Raw genomic sequence first — 24,497 nt, forward strand, 5'->3', positions numbered from 1 at the left:
AAGTAGGCTCCTTTCCGCACCTTTTGTGCGTAGCATCTCAAGTTGACCTTGGGCATGTCTAAGCGTTTTCTTCAGGTCTCTAGAGGGCTGTGCCACGATTTTCCCTTGTAGTTCTGTTATTGATCTTTCCAGTTCCTTTTCCCACATAGCCCTCTGCTTCTCCTTTGTGATTTTCAGTGCCATAATCTTCCTGTGGATCACCGCTTTAAACGCCTCCCAGACCGTACTCATAGAGACCTCCCCCGTGTCATTCTGAGTGAAATATTCTTCGATCATTTCCCTTATGGATTCCCCCGTAAGCGGATCCCTGATAATGTCCTCCGGTAACCTCCATTTCCACAGCCCTTGAGGTTTCCCTGGGAGTTTCACCTCCAACCACAGGGGTGCATGGTCTGAGAGTGCAATTGCCTCCTTTTCCAGCCCCTGGATCTTGCCCATAAGCCCAACTGGAACCCAAAAATAGTCGATTCTTGACATAGTGTTATGTACTTGTGAAAAGAATGTAAACCCTCTTTGCTCCCCCTTCAATTCTCTCCACACATCATTCAGGGCAAGTTGGTCCATCTGTTGTTTGAGGCGTTTCGACGGTGCCCCGTGACCGTGTGCACAACCCGTGCTCCTGTCCAGTTGTGGTCCCATGCCATATTCAGGTCTCCCCCCAGTATCACCTCCCCCCTTGCGAAGGATTCAAGTTTTCCCAGAGTGTCTCTCAAAAAACCATCTTGTCCCACATTGGGCGCGTATACTGACGCGAGAGTGAACCGCTGCCCCTCCAATACCACGTTGGCAAACACGAACCTTCCCTCCTTATCTACCATGGTGTCCTCCAGTTTAGCGTCCCTTCCATCCCTCCCTGCTATAAGGACCCCCGATCTTTTTTCAATCGTGTTGGCCTGGGCCCAAATTTTATATCCCCTTATACAGATTTTGTGTTTGTCCTTTGTTCTTATGTGGGTTTCCTGTAGGAGCAGGAGGTCCGCCCCTTCCCTTTTGAGGAATTTCTCTAACTTTACCCTTTTCGTGGGGTGGTTCATCCCCCTTATGTTATAGGTTACTATGCAGATTTTCCCCATTCAGTAAGGCATATATTCATTGTGCTTGTCGTCCCTATCTTTGCCACTATGCTGATTTTGTGTCCCCCTTCTCCTTTTCCCTTTCCCCTGAACTCCCCCCCCAACAATTAACCATAAACCAAACAATATGCCCCCGAGCAGGGCGAGGGTCCCTAGTGTAGCAAGGGAGTTGCGCCCAGTGCTCCCTGCCCTTCAACCTCTCGGGGGGAATTTTGGTGAGGGATCCTAAACCCCACATTTCCGATTGTTCTTACCGGATTCCAAGCATGGTGGCCCATCCCGGGCCGCCGACTCAGCCTCTTATGGAACGGTCCTTATTCTCACCTTCCCCCTCGTTGTTGTCTTCCGTGGGTGCCTCTTGGAGGTCCCCGGCCTGCCTCTTCTCTGTCTCAGATCACAACATTTTCCTAAGGTCTTCTCTTCCAGTGTTTGGTCTTTTTTGTTTGATCGTTTCCCATCCTTTAGGCCTTCTCCTTTGCTCCCCGCTGGACCTTGCTTGTTCCGCATCCTCCCCCTCGTCCTGGAGCCCCATTATGTTGAAGCCATCTTCCCAGGAGGTTACTCTTCGCTGTTTCCCCTCCCAAATGGGAAGGTCCACTTGTACCAGATTTCCTTTGCCACCAGAGCCTTGACGAGTGGGGCCATCACTCTTCTTTTTTGCAGTGTAATCAGGGCCAGGTCCTGGTATAGTAGAATTTCTTGTCCATTCATCCTGATGTGATCCATTTCTCTGGCCTTCCTCAGTATCTGCTCTTTTTGTGGGTATGAGGATAGTGCCACCAAGACGTCTCGTGGTCTTTCCCCCGGTGCTCCGGATCTTTTTGGTCCTACCCTGTGGACCCTGTCTACTCCGATTATATCTGTATCCGGGGCATCCAGAATGTCTCTAAACACCTCCGTCACCGCAGTCTTTAGATCTTTGTCCAGCACTGATTCTGCCATATTTCTGATGCAAATGTTGGATCGCCTGGATCGGTTCTCCAAGTCCTCGCATTGTATCTACAGGTTATGTGTAAGTCTCACCAGTTGTTCCTGAGTTTCGCTTGCCTGCTGCGTTTCCTCTTCCACTCCCTGGACCGTTCTCTCCAATATGTCTGTTCTCTCCTCCAATTTCACCACATCCACCCTGAGGTCCTGAACCGCCTGTTTCATGTCGTATTTCATCGTCGTGAATTGTTCCTGAACTGTCGACATGAATTTTTCTTGCAGATCCTGGAACCATGCTTGCATGTCATCCTTTGAAGGTGGGTGGTGTGGGTTCGCCTGCGTCATGGCTTCGCCTTGTTGATTGTCCTGCGGCTTCCCTTTAGCTTGTGGCGTAGAATCCGTTGACCATAATTGTAATATGTTAGCTTCTTGCCTTGCGGGCTGTGGGGTCATTTGGGAGGTAATGTTTTTGTTTTTTGCCCTTGACATGTTCCGTTAGCTTGCCTGGGCAGGCTTGGGCTCCTGACTTGCCCCTGCGATCTGTGATATGTTCCCTCTGAGGCCCTCACTCTGCTGTGCTGCTGGTGATTCTCGATCTCCCCCGCCGGTGGAATTAGCGTCTGGTGGGGCCTGCTTGGAGAGGCCTTACCCCTATGTGTGTTACTCCCCTTGTTCCCGTCGCGACAGCCAAGGGACTCCGTGCAGGTCTCACAGATTTGGTTGGGTCTCTCTCCTTCCTGTTGTTGTGTCCCCCCAGTCTCTGGGCCCTATCCGCTTTAGCGCCTTTCTTACTGCCGCCGGGTTCGTTCCTCCAGGCCCCTCCGCGGGCCTCTGATTCTGCGCCTCTTCTTGTGAGTCGGTTGCTGTTCCGTTTGTGTGCTGTGGGGTTCAGAGGGAGACCTCGCACCCCAAGGTCTACCTCCCCCCAGGGACTCTCTCCGACCGGCTCACACCTCTCAGGCCCCTGGGGTGGGCCTCCACTTTCTTTCAGCACTGTGTGCGCTCAGTCCCCGGTGGCTGCGTATGTGTCTGCTGCTCCACAGTCTTTTGGCGCCTAATCCCTTGTGCCGCCTTGCGTATTGTTAGGGGGGCCCGCGTTCCGAGTGTCCGGTGTCGGGTGTCTTCTATGGGGGGGATAATGTTCCCCTATGCTCTTCTGCGGGTTACCGGCTCGGCGCCCCCTGCTTTGCGAGGCTATTGGTCTCCGGCTGGCACTGAGGAGTTCCCGGGCCTCATTTCCTCAGGCGCTGCGTTCGCCTTCGGGCGCTGCGTTCGCCTTCGGGGACATTCCCTGCCTGCATTCCTTCCTCTGTGCCGGGTGCGCACTTCCCCTGCTGGATGTGGATGCCTCCACATATGCCGCTTGCGTGCCCGGTACCTGATGGCTCCCCCGGGATTGGGGGAGGGGCCGATGCGCCTGCTCCACGGTCCTCTGCGGCCGCCTCGTTCTGTTTCTGTCCCCGGTGGAAGAGAGCCCCGGCGGCCCGCCTGGGGGAGGGTGCCTGTCCCTGCCGCAGCGCCTCCTCCTCCTCCTCCTCGCTTGCGTGTGCGGCAGGGCCTCGGCTCGTCGCCGATGCTGATGCCGGCTCGGCTGGCGTGGTTTCCCGATGGGGGATGGGCGATCACCGTCGCCGTCGGTTCCCCGGCTTCCCCTGCTCCGTTTCGGCCCCGTTTTCGAGTCGGAGGCTTCAGGGGGTGAGGGGGAGGTGATCCGCTAGGTGGATTTCCACGTTCCGCTGCTTTGAGGTGCTTATTTTGGCGGCCCGGGGAGAGCGCGGTTTAGACGCGTCTCAGCACCCCGGCGGCCATCTTGGAATGTATCTGTGCCATTACTTTTGACATGGCTCTTAGAATGGCAACCGAAAACCATACAAGCAGGGATTCTTGAAAAATCTGTATAAAAAAAAGTACACATAATTACAACAAAAAAAAATTCTACTGAATGCATGAGATTCTTGGAATTATATCAACGTTTTCTATACAATGTTTGTTTTGGTCAAAGAAGCAAAACCTGTGGAGCGTAGTCGAACATACACTGGGATAACTTTCATACAGAATTGATTGATGCAACGGAAATTGTAACGTGTTATATGTCCATTGAATGTACTTTCATGTATCAAAAGGAAACATGCTTATAGACATGGTCCCAGAAAGATGCAATTCTATCACAATTGACACTGATGAAACTTGCTGTATATCGAGATCAGAACACTTTAAACAGTAGACAATGGTAAAGTCAATGGGGGTCATTACGAGGTTGGAGGTAAACACTGTTTTTACCGGCATGGAGCAAACACTGTGTCTGTGTAGGAAAGAGGCCGCTAACAGTGGCGTATTACGAGTTTTCGTGCACGAGCGTAGCAGCATGCTGGTATCGACAGTACCGGCATGTTGCTAAAGTCCCAAAAAAGCCCCTTAGTGGCATCATTGGAAGCGCAGGTAGCACTACCGCCGCCGTCTACCTCTAAATAACAGGCCCGGAATCAATGGATACGACATTAGCGGGCACCGCTATTAGCGGTCACCGCTATTTAGCAGAACCGGAAGTAACGTCATCGCGCCGGAACGGGAAAGGGCACAGCGGCCATCTTTAAAAACACAATCCACTGCCATCCTCACTACACTGCACCTGGAGACTCATTGCGACAGCAGAAAAACATCATTACCACCAGCATCATGCCAAAGGCAGTGAAAAAAGGGGCATCCAGGCATCGTAAAGAGTGCTTCACGGAGGACGAGCTCACAATGCTAGCAGACACGCTGGCAGAAAATGCTGAGGTTGTGTTTGCAAATAACCTCAAGAGAGAAGCTCAGAGCAAGAAAAAAGAGATCTGGCAACTAGTTGCCCATAAAGTGAGTGCGGTTGGGAACACCCCCCGCACAGTGAAGGACGTGCGCAAACGATGGGACGACCTGCGCCTCAGATTCCGAAACATCATGTCGGCTGATCGGAGCCAGGGCCTGGCTACTGGCGGTGGGCCTAGCTCCCCAATCAAACTAAGCCGCTGGGAGGAAACCTGCACCAGCACTATTGGCATTGAGGCGATGAAAGGTGTGGGCGACATGGAACGTGGCACCACCTCAACGGCAGATGGAGGTGAGTATCCTAAGAAAACACTGTAATGCAAAGTATGATGATAGTCCACCAATATGACCGTGCCATGAGGCAATGCATGGCCCATTACAGACAGGACACATCCGTGCATAGATGCCGCCCTCAGCACTGACACATCCACATGCATGCAGCATACCAATGCCATACCTGAGACACACCCCACAAACATGGAAACGGCATTAGTCACACTGCACGCAGTCCAGAACAGAAATGCATGTCACACAGCATACACCACCTCAAGCATGTGTGACCCTGACGTTTGCCTGCATGCTCCCCCAATATAGCAAGCAACCAGATTGTCAAAACTCCAATACCTAATCCCCTCTAATGTGTAGAACAGCAATAATACCAATGTATGCATGATGCTTGTAGAACCATCACTGATGCCGTCCCACCCTTGGTCCCCAACAGGCTCTGATCCTGACAGCGAGGCCCGGGACTCAGCTGCACAGGCAACAACTCCCAGGAAAAAGGCCATGGGCAGGGAAGAAAGCAACAGGCCTTTAACATCAAAACGGCCAGTCAAGCCACAACTGCTACAGAAGGGGAAGGCACCACAGGGTGCCACGTCACTGGTGCGGCTAAGGGCCACTGCTACAGCAACAGTCCCCACAACATCTGTGTCAAATGCACAGGAGCCAGTGGCCGATGGGGCCCTTTCTGCTGCCAACAGCTCTGTTGGTGAGGCGGCAGCCACGGCACCCCAGACCGACGAGGATGTGCAGAGCCAAGGCCAGCTGTGTGTACCTGTGGAGGATGGCTCATCGGACTACCTACCAAACCCAGTCCCCCACCATCACCCCAGATCACACCATTGTGCTCCACCAATGCCAGCACACAGGAGCAGTCTGGAGGGGAGCCAGGGCAAGGGAGCATGAGCCCGACAGAGGTGCCACACGATTTCGGAAATTTGCCACATGCAGCATCCACCTCCACTGGTGTCCGGGATGGGGTGCAGCAAATGGCACATACGGAGAAGTGCCAGGAGGAGCTGACAGGCCTAGTTAGGCAGTTTGTAACGGACAGTACCCAGGCAAGGCAGGAGGGGTGGGACAACACTGCGTCCTTGAGACAGGCCATTGAGGCCAGCACTACTCATATCTGCGAGGAGGTGTCTGCTCTGAGGCAGGTCCTTTCCTGCATAGCGGATGCCTTGGAGGCAGAGCGTCCTGCCCCGAGACTGGAGCAAGCGGGCACAGCATCTTCATCGAGCTCCACTCAGACCAGCCCCCTTCGCAGGTCTGTGTGCACCTTGCGGCGCTCAGACATGCCGCCACCATATGCAGGAAGAGGACAAAAGTAGATGGGGCAGCCTGATAATGGCAAATGATGCAGTAACCTGCAGCATTTGCTTGGACACCATGTGTGGGGGAGTTGTGGGGGGAGGGGGAGAGGGTGTGTGGGGGAGTTGCGGGGGGAAGGGGGAGAGGGTGTGTGGGGGAGTTGTGGGGGAGTGGGAGGGGGAAGAGGGAGTGTTTGAGGTGGAGGGCATGAGCACTGTTCACTATTTTAATAATAAAAATAATAATGTAATAACAATAATAATTTAGCATTTATATAGCACTACGAACCCTCAGGTATCTGAGCGCTGCTTATTACCCACGGTGTGTGGTGCTCATTTATCGACCTCGGAAGGATGAAAGGCTGTGTTTGGCCTTGCCGGGATTCAAACCTGCGTCAGTAGGCTCTGCACAGATGTCAAAGTGAGCACTCTACTCACTGTGCTATCCGACCAGCTATTTTACTGTTTAATACACCCGTTGTGTACCAGAAAAAATACTTGAGCAGACATTCATTTTTGTATATGTGTCATTTATTGGTCTACAGTGCATAGTGTACATGTACTCCCACACCAAGTGCCCTCAGTCCCACTTTCATGGCACCCTCTGCACCCATGTGTCTTAGAAATATTGGCCAATCACAGATTGGCGCACAGCACGTCCCTCCTGTGCATCTGCACCGCGATGATGAGCGGCCACATCTTCTTCTTCCTCTTCATCGTCACCTGGTGGTTGCAGTGCAATGTCAGGGGGCAGGGGCACGTTCCATCGGATACACATGTTGTGCAGCATGACAAATGCCATGATGATCTTGGCCACCTCCTCATGCCTGTAGAGGAGTGCCCCACCCGACCAGCTGAGGCAGCGAAAATGTGCCTTCAACAGGCCAAAGGTCTGCTCGATGACCACACGGGTACGGGTATGGGAACGATTGTAGTCCTCTTCGTGCCTGTTCTGTGGGTTCCAGACAGGAGTGAGGAGCCACGTCTTCAAGGGGTAGCCACTATCACCTGCATGGGTGCAAAATAAGGTATGTGTTAGTTAATTCATGATAGACTGCTGTAGTCATCACACATGCCTGCAGAAATGTGTTGGTCATATGCACATGTCCCTGGTTGTATGCACACATTTTACCTTGCCTCAATGTGTGCTGAGCCATGGTCTTATGGTGTGGATTGCCTCTTCAAGATGATACATGGTGTACACTGCCTTGATGTTGCTCATGCATTGTGGACGCATACCGCTGTGTTTGTGTTATATATGTGATGTGTAGTGTTCTGTATGATTTTCTTATTGGCAGCGTTGGCAGTAGTCTCTGCATTATTTGGCATTCAGCACTGATTATTCCCATGGGGACATGCTGCACTACTGTGGTTGTGGCCCTGTGACAAGCAGTGGATTCCCTTGGTGATTTTGTTTTGTGCACTCTCAGGGATGCTTGTCCTGTGTATTGATTTGATGCTGACATTTACATTGTGTATACTCACAGCATGTTGTTAGATTGTGTTACGGAGGGTGAGGTCTGATGATGAGTAGTGCACGTGTTGTGGGATGTGGGGTGGTTGAAAGTTTGGCATGTTGTGATTGGTGTTCAGCTTCCTTCATTACTATGGGGATTGGTTGTCAGGTTCAGTTTGGGATGCTTTGGAGCACAGTGTTGTGGGATGTGGACATAGTGCAGTCACCACAACAATGACACCATGATGGTGTGCGCATCTCTCCCCCCATTTAATTTCCATGTGCCCGTCATGCAACTTACCAACAGCCAGGCACGTCGTCCTGCATGTTGCTCTATGTAACGTGGTAGCGTGGAGTTCCGCAGGACCATTGAGTCATGAGTTGATCCAGGAAATCGGGCACCACAATGTGTGATGATCTTGCTGGAGTCACATACCATCTGTACATTGATCGAGTGATATAGCTTACGATTGCGGTACAACACCTCTGTTGCATGCGGAACCACCAATTCCACATGGGTGCAGTCAAGTGCACCAATACAATTTGGCATGCCTTCCAGTGCATGGAAGCCAACTTTCGTGTCAAAGATCTCCTGGGCAGTCCGTGGTAGTGATATGTAGTTCCTTGCGTGCTTCAGGAGGGCATCCAGCACTTGGATCAGCATGCGAGAAGATAAGGGTTGTGAAATGCCATGCATGTGCCCCGCTGTGTGCTGGTAGGCGCCTGTGGCCAGGAAGTGGATCACAGACACTACCTTCAGTGGAGGTGGGATGGCGGTGCGTATTTCAATCAGGCTGACAATGTCGTCGTGTATCATGTCCACAATGGTGGTGATGGTATCCCGGTCCAGACGGTACAGGGTGTGGATCTGCTCAGGGGTTAGGTTGAATGGACTGGCTCTGATGCGAGGAATTGGGGGCTGCCTGCGTGGTACCACTGGCTGCACTGGTGGGGCTTGCTGGCCATGTCTCACCCTCCTTCTCCTCCTGCGTCTCCTCTGTGGTGCCTGCTGTTGCTGGTGTAGCAATGCAAGCATGTCCTCCAGCCCCAGTATTGCTACTGCAAGTGGAATCATTTTGGTGTGGTAAGGCATGTGGTGTGTGGCTGTGCTGATTGTGTGCACCTGTGGCAGTTGGGAACACAGCACATTGCTGTTTGCGGGTGGTTTGCGATGCTGATATTGCCGGCATCCCGGCATCCCTCATTACCGCCTTCATGATGCCGGTATTTGCATGTCCGCCTGACTTGTGATGTCCTCCTGTTAGCGCCTTCCCGCTATTGCCGGGCCCAAGGGCCGCATGCCCGCGCACATGCCGGTACGGGGGAGCATGCTATCAGCGGTGGTGCTAATACCGGGTTGTTGAGTCAGAATAGCCCGGAGCGGTATGCAGTGCCGGTAATCCCTTACCAGCATCGTTTTTCCATTACCTCCAACCTCGTAATGACCCCCAATGAGATGAATAAACATTACACTACTGGGTACATTCGTTCGAAATTGATAGAAATTTTGAGATCAGAAAGAGATGATTAGGTGACCTGTCCTTACCTTGACTAACAAATAATTAGATTCAGCAAGCAGGGTAGTTAGTAGCAGGAGAACAGGTAGCGCGATCAAGAGTTGACTTACAGTGCTCACAGATGTTCACAGGTAGCACGATCACGAGTTAACTTGCAGTGCTCACAGATGTTCTCAGGATAAATATCAAGGGGTTTATAAAGAATTAGAAAAGTGGGTGTGTATGTGAATGAGTGACATGTTTCTGGCGTGGTCTGCTTCAGGGGAGCCTGCCTGGAGACACTGGGTCTGGCTAGGCCATGTGAATAATGGCCCCTGTGCGGAAGATACCTTTGAAGTGTACATGGTGTTTGGCACCTTGGCCGTTCCCATCCTGCCAGCCCCCTTGGGAGCGTACGGCCACAGTTTTGAACTGCCATTGATACTGGAGGGGGGATGGAAGGGCAAGAGGCATGTAGAAAAGGGTGCGGAAAACACTGCTGAATGGAGACACACTTAGGTGGATTGCAGGGGTGCAGTCTGAATCAAGGGAGCCAGGAGACACTGGGTCTGGGGAGCCCATGTGTACAATGGCCGCTGTGCGGAAGATATCTTTGAAGTGTACATGGTGTTTGGCACCTTGGCTGTTCCCACCCTGCCAGCCCTGCCAGGGCAACTGAGCGTGTCCTTGATTCACTGACAAATTGAAACAACTATTCATAAAAGTTGATTTATATTTTATTTTGTTGCTGATGTTGATGCCACAAATGTACTACAAATTGTATACTTCGGGTTGCAGCTCAGTGTGGGAAAATCCCCTGTACTGACTGCTGTTACTGGGGAATTTGGCTCGAATGGCACCAACGAAACAGGTGGATATTACTCATCGAACACAGTATTCAAGCCACCCATGATGCCACCATGTAAACGCACGATAGGCCACCAACCTGTACCACCTGTGGAACAGAAACATACAAACTATATTCAAATGAACATGATAAGTGTACAAACCCAAATGCAATCTTTTATCCTATGGCATAGTTGCCATTACAAATGTTACTTCATGGATCAATCAACTTGAGCTTTAAAGTGTAGACACATTACAAAAGTGAACACCCATGCAATCCATAACGTTTGGAGCACAGAGAAATATTGTTTCTTGGTTGTACGTGAAAGATACATAAGATGACCACTATGATTTCTCCAAATCGCGAGAGATGTATTAAATTGCCAGACTATATTCATTTGGCAGTGATAGATCAAAGTTCCGACAATATAGGAGACAAAAATGAAATGTTAGTGCCCTAAGTGACATCACATCTAGAGTACACTTACTCGTTACTTGGATTGCGAGGGCGAACTGTTGAGCGTAGTTCGTGCATAAGCCCCATCATAATCCTCAACACGGACCTTGTGAGGCTGGCTGCCCTGAAGTCATGCAGCTCAGTCACGCATACCGGCAGTATCTCTTCTTCCGATATGTAGGACAAGCATCCAGAGTTTTCTCTGCAGCAGCAGTTCTCCTCCTCGGTTGGCATGACCTTGCACCGATTGCAGGTACACCAGATGGAAACGTCTTCCATGCGACTAGGCTCATGCTCATGATCCGGTGATTCGTCCTCCCAACTGTTGTCCAATGCTCCATCGTTTCCGCATCTATCTCTTTCAACTAATTCCGCCTCGGAATACTCTGGCTCATACTGATAGGGTTGTATTGTTGCCATTATATGACAAAATTAAAATCAATAGTAATGCTAGTACTAGTATCTGTTTGCATGGGCTACGAGCAATGAAGATAGCTGAACAGAGCAGAAACGAGTCACAGGATACACAAAAAAATACAGTGAAACGATTGAAAAAGCAACTCTGATGTCTGATGAGAGGTGGTCTTTTTATACTTATTGAAGAAAGAGGCGTCCTGCCATTTCCATGGAGACATGTCATTAGCTGGCGCACAGAGAACGTTGACACGAGATGTGCATTCGCATTGTGAAATGGGCAGTACGCGTCTAGTGATGTCAGCTTCAGGGGTGAGGGGATATGATTTAGTGCCGCGAGGGCAGTTCACCTTAGGGCGATGCGGCAAAGGATAAGATTAGCACAAGATGGCTGCACCCCGCTGCCTGATTGCGCATGTGTAAAAGTGAGGAAAACTAAGGTAAGGTGCATAGGAAATGTTTTTACGATCAATCACAGTTTGCTTAAAACCACATGCCCGAACGCTCAGGACAATAATATTTTTGAACACGCTATTCCTTTAATGGCAGATAAAGCTTCCATGTTACCATTGGTCTGGTTATTACCAGATTGCAACGCATTACTGTTGTTTATGGCTGCCAATTTGTTTGTCTTAATGGCAGATGAGGATGTTATTGGTAACGTGTCATTGGACAAAGATGCTAGGTTAGAAGGGACACTTATTTGCTTATTGTTGGAATTTGCTGAAACTAAGTCAGACTTCAAAACCTGCACGTTTATTTTGCTGATAACTGGGAAGAAACTTGATAATTGAGTTTGCTTTATACCATTGGATCCTGCCCATAGATGAGTTGGGACCTTTAGGGAATTAATTGATTGAGTCATTTGAGACCTCCATGTCCACGTTGACATCGTAGTGAGGTTTCTTCGTAATTTTCTTTTTTTTATTCGTTTATGTTTTGGTCATCAGTTCAAGTTTGGAAATTATATGGGGCTCCACATCTTTGAGTTGCAACAATGATCTGCTCTCTTTGTTAATCTGGTTGAGATCCGGCATCGCGTCTTCGTTAGAGATGTTACAGAGACTCTTTATGTTAGAACTGTGACAATTGAATTTTGGGGCATTTTGATTTTTGGGTTTCTTCCCTTGTGCATCTTTGTGCTTCAATCTAATGAGCCTTCTCTTCAACGCTCTATTTTCAAGGCGTTTGGCCCTTCGTGAGAGATAGTGTATTGGAGTCGTTGGTTCTACGATATCTTCAACTATGACAGAGGGTGAATGACTGCCTGCAGTCACATTTGTCTGCTTGATCAATTATATCAGTCAATGCAGTACGACTGTTTGGATGGTCAGATATGGATTCAGATTCTATTGCGTTAATCTGTGATAACACACAACAGTTGTTGAAACTTTTGCCATTGTGTCTCTGAAAGTTTTTAAGTTGAGTTTCAATATTGAGGATTTTCACTGTATTGCCATAAACACTGGGCCACAGGTCAGATGGCACAATACCCTCGACGTTGCTATGATTTGGGGAGTAGTTGTTGACAGCTTGTGGATATGTCATGATTATGGAGTCTGTCGTACCATTAATGGCGATGGTTTGTCTAGGGGTAGACTTGACACTTACATTAGTTGTTTGGCAGGATCGTGAAATTATGTATGTTTTTTTTAGAATCAAGAGGTTTTGAAGAATTCAGGGCCTGAATACATTCTTGTGCGTATATAAATCCTTCCATCTTATTCAATTTCACCAGTAGGTCACACATGGATAGTTTTATGTCTCTGATTTCATAGTGAGTCGTTTCGTGACCTTTATCCAGAAAGTTCAAAATATGTGCGAGAACAGGAAATGAAAAGGTATCAGGATTATTTAGGTCATAGGACGAGTTTGTATTTGCCATAGAGGCATTGACGTAGTGATCTTGATTCTGATGACTAGAGCCCTCTCTGGTTGGAGATTGTTGAGGCTCGTGATACTTGGAGCTTTGTTCATCTATGCAGTAGATGGAATGAAGTGCAGATTGGTTTCGGGCACTAGCCGTAGGTAAATGAGGGTTCATGGAGGGAGAATTGTCAAGCAAAGGAGGAGGTTCAGATAGGTCGGGTACAATGAGCCGTTTGTTATGCAGGTGTACATCTTCCATGATATTTAGAGTGGGTGCTACTGGTGTCGAGCGAGGGACCAAGCGAGAGGCGAATCCTTTTGACTCAATCTGCCATCACTGCCGGAGCCAGTATTGACACGCCGGATACAGAAATGGCAAAACCTTCTGCCTGATTAAATGGCAAACAGGTGTTGGTAGAATTACCCTGATGGCTATGAAAACTGTGATGAATGGAGAAGTCCATATCATGGACTTCATAGAGAGCATATGATTGCACTTCACGAACATCGTTGTTAGGCATATGTATTATTGTTCTCTAAAAAGGCTTGTAATTGTAAGGTGGCGGCCTTATCTAGTGTTTTTAATAGAAATGGCCTATTGGCTATTGGCCTGAGGTTGCTGGGTCAGTATGATCCAAGTTAAATTTCTTAGGGATATGCGTAATGGAAACTTTCTTGATATCTGTCGGAACCTGTTGGTCTCTGAAGTAGGCGTTTACAAACTGTGTCAAGAATGGTGTGAATAGTTTAGCATTTTTCAGCATAAGTTTGGCGGGTAGAAGATTTAGAGGGCAAGAGGTGGGGTTCATGGAAGACAATAGAGAGGTGGTCTCATCCAAAGATATAGGGGAGAAAGCAAAACCTAAGTTGGATGTTGTACCGTCTATCTGCTTGTTTATGTCTCCTGGTGCCATATCTGGACTCAAAGTTGCCAGTATTTTGTCCCGAGCCTTTGAGATTTTACCTTCAAAGGCTTGCGCTATGCAGGTGCAGTCTTGATTAGTAATTAAGATGGGGACTTCTGCGGTTTTAGTGTTTTCCAGAGACTTTAATATACTAAAGAGTTGTCTTGTGGAGTTGGAGGATTGTTCAATCTGTGTCTTATAGTCGTTTTTCCTTGGTTTCTATAACTAAGGCTCTATATGCTCTGATTTAACATTGGAAAAGAAAAGGGAATGGTAAAGTATGGTTTAAGGAAGGCATGGTATCAAACAGTAAGACAGGCACAAGTGATCACATAATAATAACGCAGTCCGAGTGGTGTCTTGTCAAAATAAAAGGGCCTATAGTAATAAACATATTGCCGATCCTTACTTCTAAATACAAATAGTGTGGGAAACAATGTTATGCAAAAGAAAAGTGTTGAAGAAATGATATCTCAGGATATACAAGCCATTGGCTTCCCTTCCGTACGTTTTCAGCATGGGACAAGGCAACACTCTCTTGCTTCTCTAGCACGAGGGTGCAGTTCAAAACTTTAACATCATGGACTTCTGTGCCAAAGTCTCTTGCCATTCAAAGTCTCTTTTCCAGAGTGCCTGATGCAATACGACAAACAGTGAACAGTGAAGTTCCTTCGTCCTTAAGGTTTCACACGTACACATTTTCAGGTGATTTTCTGTTCACCCCGGACCACCCCACACACACTGGGCTCAGACCCACTTCAACACAAAACCATCTCGGGTGATTTTTGCTTCACCCCGGATCACCCTCTGTCGGGCTCTGACCCACTTAAACACAAAACCTTCTCGGGTGATTTTCGATTCACCCCGGATACACCTCCGGCGGGCCTTTCATTTGAACTCCCTCTTCCGGGGCCGGACCAACTTTATCAACTTTGCCACAAATGTTCTTTGCTGTATCAATATCGAAGACTTTCGATTATGTACAGGGTTTTGCTTGACCCGTCGCAGGACCACTTCAATGAACAATTCTCTACAACTCTTTCACTTTTCAGCTGGATACCTTACAGAGGCCTTCGATTAAGCACCCATGTGGTGCCGGACCACTCTATCAAAGGTATCGTATCTTCGTTTCAAAGTTCAATCACTCATTAGCAGTTCAACTTTACTTGCGTCTTTTATCACACATATTTCAAACAATGTTCATTCCAGTGCTCGCCATCCAATGTTCCTGTTTGCAACCTTGGCTTCAACACAGAACGGTCTTGTATCGGTCTCCCCAACTCAACGGCTGTGTTGACTTCACTGATGCTGTTTTGTTCTTGGAGCCAAGGACAGAACCACGGCGGGTAATTCTCCCCGCCTTGATTCTTTTTTTTAATAACATTGTTTATTAAGTTTTATACAAACAAACAACGTAGACATACATGAAAATATGATTCAAAGGCAGCAGGGTCAGGTGATGCGCTAAGCATATCAACAGTCGTAAACGTGTTCTTGACGGTTCCGGGACTGCACAGCCATCCATGAGGGGGAGGGGGTGTTGTTGGGGGGGAGGGTGTTGGGGAGGGGCAGGCAGGAGGGAGTATTTCAGTCATCCATCCATTTCCCCCATATTTTCTGGAACTTTCAGGGGCAGCCTCTCGCTTTAAAAATACGTTGTTCCAAGGATGCACACCTATTCACTTCGTTGGACCATCTATTTAGGCACAGTACTTCTGCCGAGCCCCAGGTTGCAGCGATCAGCCATTTCCCCACCCCAAATACAACAGCCAGAAACAATTTCTCGTATTTGGTGAAGTCCACCTCCTCCATATCCCCAGGAGTATCAGCTTCGGGTCCATTGATATAGATGACCCCACCATTTTTTAAACCAAGGTCTGCAGTACATCACACTCCCAGATAGTATGGAAAAAGGTGCCCCTCTCGCGCTTGCATCGGAGACAAACCTCATCCTCCATACATCCCCATTTGGCTAGCAATGTTTGGGCGTAGTGGGAGCGGTGCAGTATTCTGAGTTGTATCAGCCTCAATTTCGGATCAATGTCGATTTCACGGGGGAACATTAATGCTTCCACCCATTTCTCTGGTTCCATCCTGCCCAGGTCCCTTTCCCAGTTTTCTTTCAACCTAGTGAGCTCTTTGGTGCCGAAAGAGTTAAGGGCCTGGTACAGTGTGGAGATGACCTTGGAGGGAATGAGGTCTGGGAGGATGTTTTGTTCAGGGGGGAGCAAGGGGGCCCATCAGCTAGGTTCCGGTACTGGGCTTTCATGGCATGAGCAAGTTGTGCATGTCTAAAACGGTCAATGCTTTGTAAAGCAAATCTTTCTTTCAGGGTGTCAAATTCCAACAGGTGCCCTTCGTGGACAATGTGTGCTAGTGTACATATCCCCTGTTTTTCCCAGGTCCCAAAGCATCCCATCCTTTGTATTTCGGGAAGATGTGCATTGTGCCATAGGGGTTGGGCTAGTGTTTGTTTCCGTACCCAGCCGATATGTCTGTGTGCCTCCCTCCAAGTACGGCGAACATGATGTGATGTTCTAGTCATTCCCAATTCGCCTTTCCCATCCATGTATAGAGCCTGGAGGAGTGAGATAGGGTATTTAGCAGATCATTCTATACGGACATGAGAAGCGCGGCATCGCCATGTAGCCAATCATTTAATACTCCGATTTGTGCAGCAAGGTAGTACGTGCAAAAACACGGTAGTCCTATACCGCCTTCCCATATTGAGCATTGCAATGTTGCAAGAGCAATTCTAGGTTGTTTCCCTCCCCAGAGCAACTCCCAGAGATTACTGTTAATTATACTGCAAAAGTTCTGAGGGGGACGGGAAGCGGAGCATTTTGTAGCATGTAAAGAAGTCTTGGGAGTGTCATCATTTTGAACAAAGCGGCCTGATCGATCAACGAGAGCGAGAGGGTCCACCAGTGAGAGACGTCCCTAGCAACTCTATCCAGCACTGGCTGCATGCTTAGCTGAAGATAGTCATCCAGGGCCGGGCTTATACGAATGCTTAAGTACGTAAAGCCTGGGACGGAAACGGGGTATGGGCAGGATTTGGGAATTGCGGCGTCTCCACCTTGGACAGGGAAGTATATAGTCTTTTGGACGTTCACTTTAAGGCCCCCGAAGCTCTGGTAGCCTCTAAGGATCTCAGACCAAATCGGGCAGGAGATCACAGGGTTGCTAAAATAGATCTGGAGATCGCCTGCATTCAGCGACAGTCGGTCTTCACCCCCTTTCGGCCAGGCGAATCCAGACCAGTTTCTATCGGTTCTGAGTTTAATCACCAATGGCTCGATGACAAGGAGAAACAGCAAGGGGGAGAAGGGGCAGCCCTGCCTGGTCCCACGTCCCAAAGGGAATGTCCTTGATGACCTGCCATTCACTCTCACCGTCGCTTCAGGGGAGTCATAGAGGAGCTTGGTCCAGGAGATGAAACCTTGTCCAAAATTCATACGGCTCATGATTTCCCACAGGGCTTCCCACCCCACCGAATCAAATGCCTTTTCGAAATCAACCGCCAGTAAGGCCAGTGGGTCAGATATCTCGGGGGCTCGTTTTATGGCCAGTTGAAGTCTACGTATGTTCATACACGTGGATTTGTTGGGCATGAATCCACATTGGTCTGGGTGGATGAGTGCCTCAATCACCCTATGCAATCTATTGGCTAGGATTTGCGCAAGGATTTTTGCCTCCCTGTTGATCAACGATATAGGTCTATAAGATGCACAGTATTCAGGGGGTTTCCATGGTTTAGGGATCACCAATATGCACATTCTTCTGTGATCTAGGGGGAGTGTGCCCATTTCTTTGCTCCGAAAGAAACATACAGTGCATGTGTCCGGTTAGTGCGCACCAAGACGCTTCCATGTTTCCACTGGGAAGCCATTGGGCCCTGGGGTCGTCCCGGATTGGAGCTGTGCTAAAGCGACTTGGACCACGTTCTCTGTGATTTCAGAGTCAATTTGTTCTGCATGTTCGGTCGAAAGTCGCGGGATGTCAACTGCATCAAGAAAGTTAGAGTGGTCAGGTGCAGGATCCTCACTCGGCGGGGAGTAAAGTTGTTCGTAGTAGTTAGCGAAGGCCTCCGCAATATCGGAGTCCGACATCAATGATTCCCCATCTGTCGATCGTATGGCACGCATTTGTCCCTTACTGTGTTCCTGCTTCTCCAGCCAGGCTAAAGTCATGCCTGCCTTATCCCCTTTTTCATAGATCTGTCATCTGGTCGACCAGTGGGTGGTCCGAGCCGTAGCTAGGGCGATATTTTGTAGGGCTTTTTGGGCCGTTTTCAAGGCTTCTTGCAAAGCCATGGTCCTAAACTCTAGGAGTTGTTCCGCCCGCTCAACACCTGTTTTTCTGCATCTACAAACTCCTGATGGTGGCATTTACGATTGGCCGACACCAGGAAGATGGCTTCCCCCGGAAAACTGTTTTGTATGTCACCCATATTATGATTGGGTAGTCCACGGACCCTTTGTTTAGTTCAAAGTACTTGTTGGTCTTACCCGCGAGCCCCTCCGCTATCTCGGGCAATCCCAGATAGTACGTATTCAGACGCCAGATCGCGTCTGGTTTGTGATGTATACTCTTTAGGGTTATGAGGAGGGGAGAATGATCCGATATTCCTCTCGCTAGGAGCTCCGCAGATATGAGGCTGTGGGACATGTTACGAGGGATGAAGGCATAGTCAATTCTTGAAAGTGACTTATGTGCAGTGGAATAAAATGAGAACCCAGTGTTGGTGGTGTGCAGTGGCCTCCAGGTATCTAACAGTCTCACTGCTTCGCCAAAGATGTACAGTGCAGTCAGGCCCCCAGTACCCTGTTCCCTTTATGTGATCTGTCTTTAGCCACCTCCATGACCTCATTAAAGTCACCTCCCAAGACCCATGAATCTGCCCGCTCTTCCAGTAATACCGACTGTAGCTCCCCCAAGAGTTTGCACCGAGAGACCCCTGGCCGGCCCATAGAGTTGGGGTTTTGCTCTACAGTACTTTAAAACGAGATAGCTGCACCTTGAGATGGATGGGGGTGCAGGTTTTCTTACTCCAACACCAATCAATAAGGACAACTCAATGGTTTGGCAACGGGGAGTCCGTTTAATGACAAGTACAAAAAAAAGGGAAACATGGAAATCAACAGTGATGCGATAGCCAGTCTCGCTTCAACTCCCAAAAACTTCATGCAAAAGTAACATTTATACCCAAAACTCGTCATCATTGACGTGTAATACTCAAAAGTTAGCATGCAATTCTATTGGTTGGAAAAAGGTAACTTAAATATAGGTGCTATATCTGTATATGGTAACGGAGTGTGGGGATTGGATAAACACTATCAGGTGGGCGTCTAAGCCCTTCCTTAACAAATGACTACGGTGGACATCACTAAAAGTACGACGTCCCATTGGTTCTACTATCTATAGGACCCTAGAATATTTGGTCCATTGTGATTGGGTTGGCTTCAACCCCATGCATAAATCTCCACTTTAATTAGCAGCACGCAGAATGGTCAACCAGGTGCAGGATGCCCCAAGATTCACCCGGCCTCCCTTCCATCAATCATTACTTTAGTGGCTATGTGCCAATTAGTTGGCTGTGTTCGGCCTCGAAACTGTATCTTCTTGTCAGAAAAAGTTATGATATCTCTGTCTGGGCGACAGCCAGGCGTAGGTGTGAAACTGCGCCTCTTCTCGCTCGGCTGGTCACGTGCTAGCACACCGTGAATCTGCTTAGTTTTCCTTCTATTTGCGCATTTAATTCTTATTTGGCTTGCTACCTGCCTGGGCCTCCTTATCACGGCCTTCCTGCGATAGGCTGTTCTGTTCTTAAGTTTCGATTCCGCGAAGCTACTGTTCGCTCCTTCTCTTGGTCTGACCTTGGCTTCCCAGGCACAAGCTGCTCTTACTGAGTTTCGATTCAGCCATCTCTTCTCGTTTTTAGCTGGAATACGAATCCTGTCCTGTTTGACCCCTAGTAACCTGAGTTAATTCTGCTTTCATGTAAAGTGGACTCGCACTTATAGTGTGCTTCGTTGAGGTAGATATGTATAGGTGGCGCTTGCCACTCTATTCTTCTACTTACCATAGCAAGCCGCACTGTTTTCTTAGCTTTCTTGCGGTTACAAGCATATGCACAAGCGTTTAGCTGGTTGAATATCTTCATCCTGCTTACGGCTTAAGTTTTTTTTTATTTCAACATTGTCTCTCCTCCTAAATTCACAATATTCTTATTCATGGCGTTTCGTCTCTGTGTGTCATCTTTTGGTTGTCGTTTCATCTGTGAGTCTGTCCGGGCCCTCGTGTCGTCACCATTAGTTTCTTCTGGAACAGTGTTTAAGCAATCTTCATTTCGTTTAATTTGCTGGTAGGGTTTTCTCAATGGATACCTTACTGTGCATGGTTGTCTGGTTATTGGTACTTCAATAGGTATTGTACTTCTGATAGGCACTGGGCAAGGCCCTACTGCGGTCCTCTGCTGGTTTATTTGCTCATCATACGTCATATATCTCGGTGTGAACGTTCCTGGTACTTCAAAATGGGCGACTGGAGTGCAGGCTATATTTGGAACCTCCTCTACACTCCCCCTATGGTCGATACATCGACCACTTCCACTTCCTCTTTTGGATTCATCTTACCTGGTTCTTCTGTATTAATTTCTTCATCATCTTCTGGGTTTGAACATGATGGTTTGAAGAAGTGTCTTTTTGGAGTCCATATTTTATCACATATTTTATAACGCCTCTCAGATTTCCTGTTGTCCTTACATGTTCGTCTTTGTTCCATGTCATCAGCTGACATTGTCCATTTGGGCTGCAATAAATCCATTTTCCTTCATAATTTCTGTGTTTCCTTGGGGTAAAGAAACTTTGTACCTTCTGGCGCATGCTCGCTGGCCTTCACAAAGTCTCTTATTTCATCATCAGTTAGATCTCTGGGCTTCCATCCTGGTTTGACATCAATCATGATCTTCATCCCTATGGCTTTCTTTGCAGTTTCCTAGCATTGCGAGATTATTATCTTGATAACACAAAATCCTAGTAATATCATTACTAGCAGGGCTCCTAGGAACTTGAATGCATCCGTCATCCATTGCGGAACCCATGAAAACAGCGATCCAAACCAGCTGTCATCATCAGCTTTGTCAGTTTCATTGATCATCTGGTTCTGTAGGTTTGTCAGCATACCTATAGCCTCTGTTAAAGTTCCATTTTCTTCGTCGTGAGAAGGATTAAATGTGCAACATGATTCTCCAATTTTTGCACAAACTCCTCGATCCATAGCTGTGATCATGTGAAGTACATATCTGTTCTGGAGAGTCATCAGTCGGATGGCTCTCAACTCTTCCTTGATCGCATTGAATCTTTTTATTGTCGTGTTGATGGTTTGCAGTAACTCCCATCTGGTTATCTGCAACCATTTAGTATTTGCTCCAACTTGGTATCTTGGCATGAAGATTGTCGCGAACACTGATGAGGTGAGGCTGAACAGCCTGTGTTCATATGGGATTGCATGAAATGCTTCTTCTGATTTGGCAGAAAAATAATGTTCTCTCTTCACTCGAGTTATCAGTTCCACAGATCTCCTCTTCCTGAGGTGAACATCTGCTTTCGGGAAACTATCCATATTCAGGTCACTTTTCGGGATCACTAATGCTGGAACGTGGACATTCACTATAGTGCATATGCCTCCCCAGTTTTTCGGCAGTCTGATGTATGCTTTGGATCCACATGCCCAATAATGATCCATAATTACTGCAGTCCCATGAGTCATTCCCGGAGCTTCAAAAATGTGTCCGCAGTTTTGATTCTCTCCCATTTTCCTTGTGCCATTGTTCCTGAAGCACAATTTTGGCTTTTCTAGTGGCACTATCTGCAAGGGTCCTCCTCTGTCTTCGACCCATGTCAGTAATTTTGTAAGTTTTGTCCATAGTGGTTTGCAAAGTCTCTGTGAGTTTTCTATTGCTTCCTTGCAGGCTCCAAGGACCATCCATGCTCGTCAGATCACTACTCCTTCTTCCCATTCGTTTGGTGAAAGCACTGTTCCCCAAATCTGCATTTCGCCTCTGTTTTTCCAAATTTGAGCCTCTTCTGGAGTTTTTCCTTGGACTTTCAGTCTCGGGTTTATTTCCCATCTTATTCCTGCTCCTTTAACTTCAGGTTTCTCGTACCTGATCACGTGATTCCTAGTATGGGCTCTATTTCTTGTCTTAATGTCCAGGACATAATCATCTTCATCGGGATAAGCTGTTTCAGTTGCCCACATCAATGAGGCATCATTTCCCATGAACTGACCTCTGGTGTTGCACATTGCTATGTGTGAGAGACAGTGTGCTGTCGGGACACCGATTTCTACAGCCACAAAGATATCTTGGATTTCCCCATGCTGTACGGTAGAAGTGCACAAACAAAGCCTTCCCTTCTGAATTTCGTCTTCCAACTTCTTTCATGTGCTGGTACCAAATGTTGTTTCCTAGATGTGCTGTGCTGTCCAGATAGTCGTTTAGTTCATTATTATCTTCTTGCATGCTTCTCTTGATTCTTAAGGTTTCCTGTAGTTTGCTATAACTACATCTCTGAATGTCTCTGTATGGCTTTTTCTTGCTGGAGGGTTCTCAGGTATCCTGGTCCATGGTGCAGGCTTCCTCATCTGTGCCATTTGAGTGGACAAGAGTCTGGCAGCTCTTTCCTGGTCCTCATGCATCTTTTCTCTGCTGCGTGCAAATGCCCTTGCCAACCAGCCTGACACTGGTCCGGTATATGGCTGTATTGTAGACCTGCTACTTGTCCCTAGTGTTAGAACATGTGTGCTTGTCGATATCGTCTCTGCCGTTTTGTTCTTCATCCGTGCAGACAGTTTCTCCGCGTTGGCTTTTGTTTTCTCAAGAGTTTCTGATATGTCTGCTTCTGTTGGTCTTTCTCTTAATTCTTCTTGTTTTCCTGCACTATCTTCTGTGAAGGTTTTTATGGCAGGCAGTCTCATCTTCTCTGCTGCTTTCGTTTGTGGTTCTGCGATTATTGATACTAGGCCTGTTTCGTGTGCATTCAGTGTGCGTGTGCGTGTAGTTGTCAGTGCTTTTTCTTCATTCTTTTCATGCCGACCCTGTCTCCGGGTTTTCCTGCTCATTCGTTACCATAAATGTGTGTATATTACTATTAATCACGTTCATTTCAAGTTCATTTACTCTACCATAAGATTTTCTAGGGACTGGAATGACTATATAGGGCCTGGGTGCTCTTGTGGGTTTCATGCGTGTATCATCGGGTGGGTGCACTGAAATTGGAACGCTCAGTGCACCAATAGAAAATGCAGTTCTGATCGTTAATGACAGTAAAATAATGATAAATATAATGCATAAGTACATTATGATTCGATATGTAAGGCGACAGCATTTTCTTCCAGAGAAGCGGACCAGGTTGCTGCTCTGGGCCCCCATCTCGATCATTGGCCATATGTCAATGTTATTGTTCCCCCACCCAATATCGTTCTTCGAGTTCTGTGTCAAAAGTGTCAGGTGCTTCACAAGTGTCCCCCCTCTTGCGAGTGACGATTGTCTCTTAATACAGGATACAGTTCCTTTGCTAAACTATGGGAAAAAATAGATTAAAATAATACTTGGATGAGTCACCTTTACTGTGCATGTTCAAAGTACATGAGTTCCCAGTCCACTCCTCGAATCTGCTTCAGTCCGGAGGACATATTGGACACTGGTCAGTATGAAGAAATAGGGAGAAAATGACAACAAATATAAAAAAATAAACAGGGTAATTCATAGAAATTCGCACAAAAATGGCGCACGCGGCTGGCGCACAGTGTCCCCGTGCGATACACTGCACCAGCCGCGTGCGAAAAAATCCCTTTTTTAATCCACAGCGTATTCATGGATTTTAACCTCCGAAACCAGCAGTGGCGCAGAGTGGCGCAGTGACCCTACAGCAGCGCCAGTTATGCCCCCAAGAATGCCCTCGCGCAAGGAAAAGCCTTCAAAATCCCCAAATCATCGCAAAGGGCTGCGCTAACCCTGGACCAGTTCACAGGGCTGCCAAACAGCAAACGCCAAGCGGGGAATGTGTATTTCAGTGGTTCGCGGGAAGTTCCACACGCGATTGTCCTGGGTACGTGTACATCAGGGGTGCGTGGGAAGTAACACACGCGATTCCATCAGGGCACGTGTATTCCAGGGGTGCGTGGGAAGTATCACACGCAAAAACAGCAGGGTACGTCTATTCCAGGGGTGCGCGGGAAGTATCACACGCAAAAGCAGCAGGGTACGTGTATTTCAGGGGTGCGCTGGAAGTATCACACGCAAAAGCAGCAGGGTACGTGCATTCCAGGGGTGCGCAGGAAGTATCACACGCGATTCCATCAGGGTACGTGTATTCCAGGGGTGCGCGGGGAACACCACATGTGAATTGCACGTGTGGGTCCTCCCAGGTGTTCCCTCTACACCCTCCACGGCCCCTGCAGGTGGCCCACACCACAGGGGCCTACCCTGCACATGTCCCGCAGGCACCCCATCCACCATGGCCATGCCCCCCAGCCAACCCACATGTCACCTTGCACTACTGCCCACCAACGCATGTCCCCCTGCACCCCCAGCCACCAGGGGCACCCTCCACCAGGCCCCCACTCATGTCTCCCACCACCCCCACCCCCC

At 48.2% G+C, this 24,497-nt stretch overlaps 1 protein-coding gene across 1 annotated transcript; it reads left to right on the top strand.

Moving 5' to 3' along the window:
- The first annotated feature begins 4,676 nt into the window (after positions 1 to 4,676).
- LOC138579945 (myb-related transcription factor, partner of profilin-like) lies at positions 4,677 to 5,993 on the top strand. Its single transcript, XM_069650166.1, has 2 exons — positions 4,677 to 5,097; positions 5,527 to 5,993. The coding sequence occupies exons 1-2, from the start codon at positions 4,677 to 4,679 to the stop codon at positions 5,991 to 5,993; spliced, it is 888 nt and encodes a 295-aa protein (XP_069506267.1).
- The last annotated feature ends 18,504 nt before the right edge of the window (positions 5,994 to 24,497 follow it).

The sequence above is a fragment of the Ambystoma mexicanum genome, chromosome 3p (genome assembly GCF_040938575.1).
Source record: "Ambystoma mexicanum isolate Mex_15411 chromosome 3p, UKY_AmexF1_1, whole genome shotgun sequence".
In the NCBI taxonomy this organism is placed as follows: Eukaryota; Metazoa; Chordata; class Amphibia; order Caudata; family Ambystomatidae; genus Ambystoma; species Ambystoma mexicanum.

Excerpts from the sequence above, each read along its gene's own strand:
- LOC138579945 (XM_069650166.1), top strand. The coding sequence starts at position 4,677 with ATGCCAAAGGCAGTGAAAAAAGGGGCATCCAGGCATCGTAAAGAGTGC. Across the intron at positions 5,098-5,526 it reads CACCTCAACGGCAGATGGAG|GCTCTGATCCTGACAGCGAG; the intron begins GTGAGTATCCTA and ends GGTCCCCAACAG.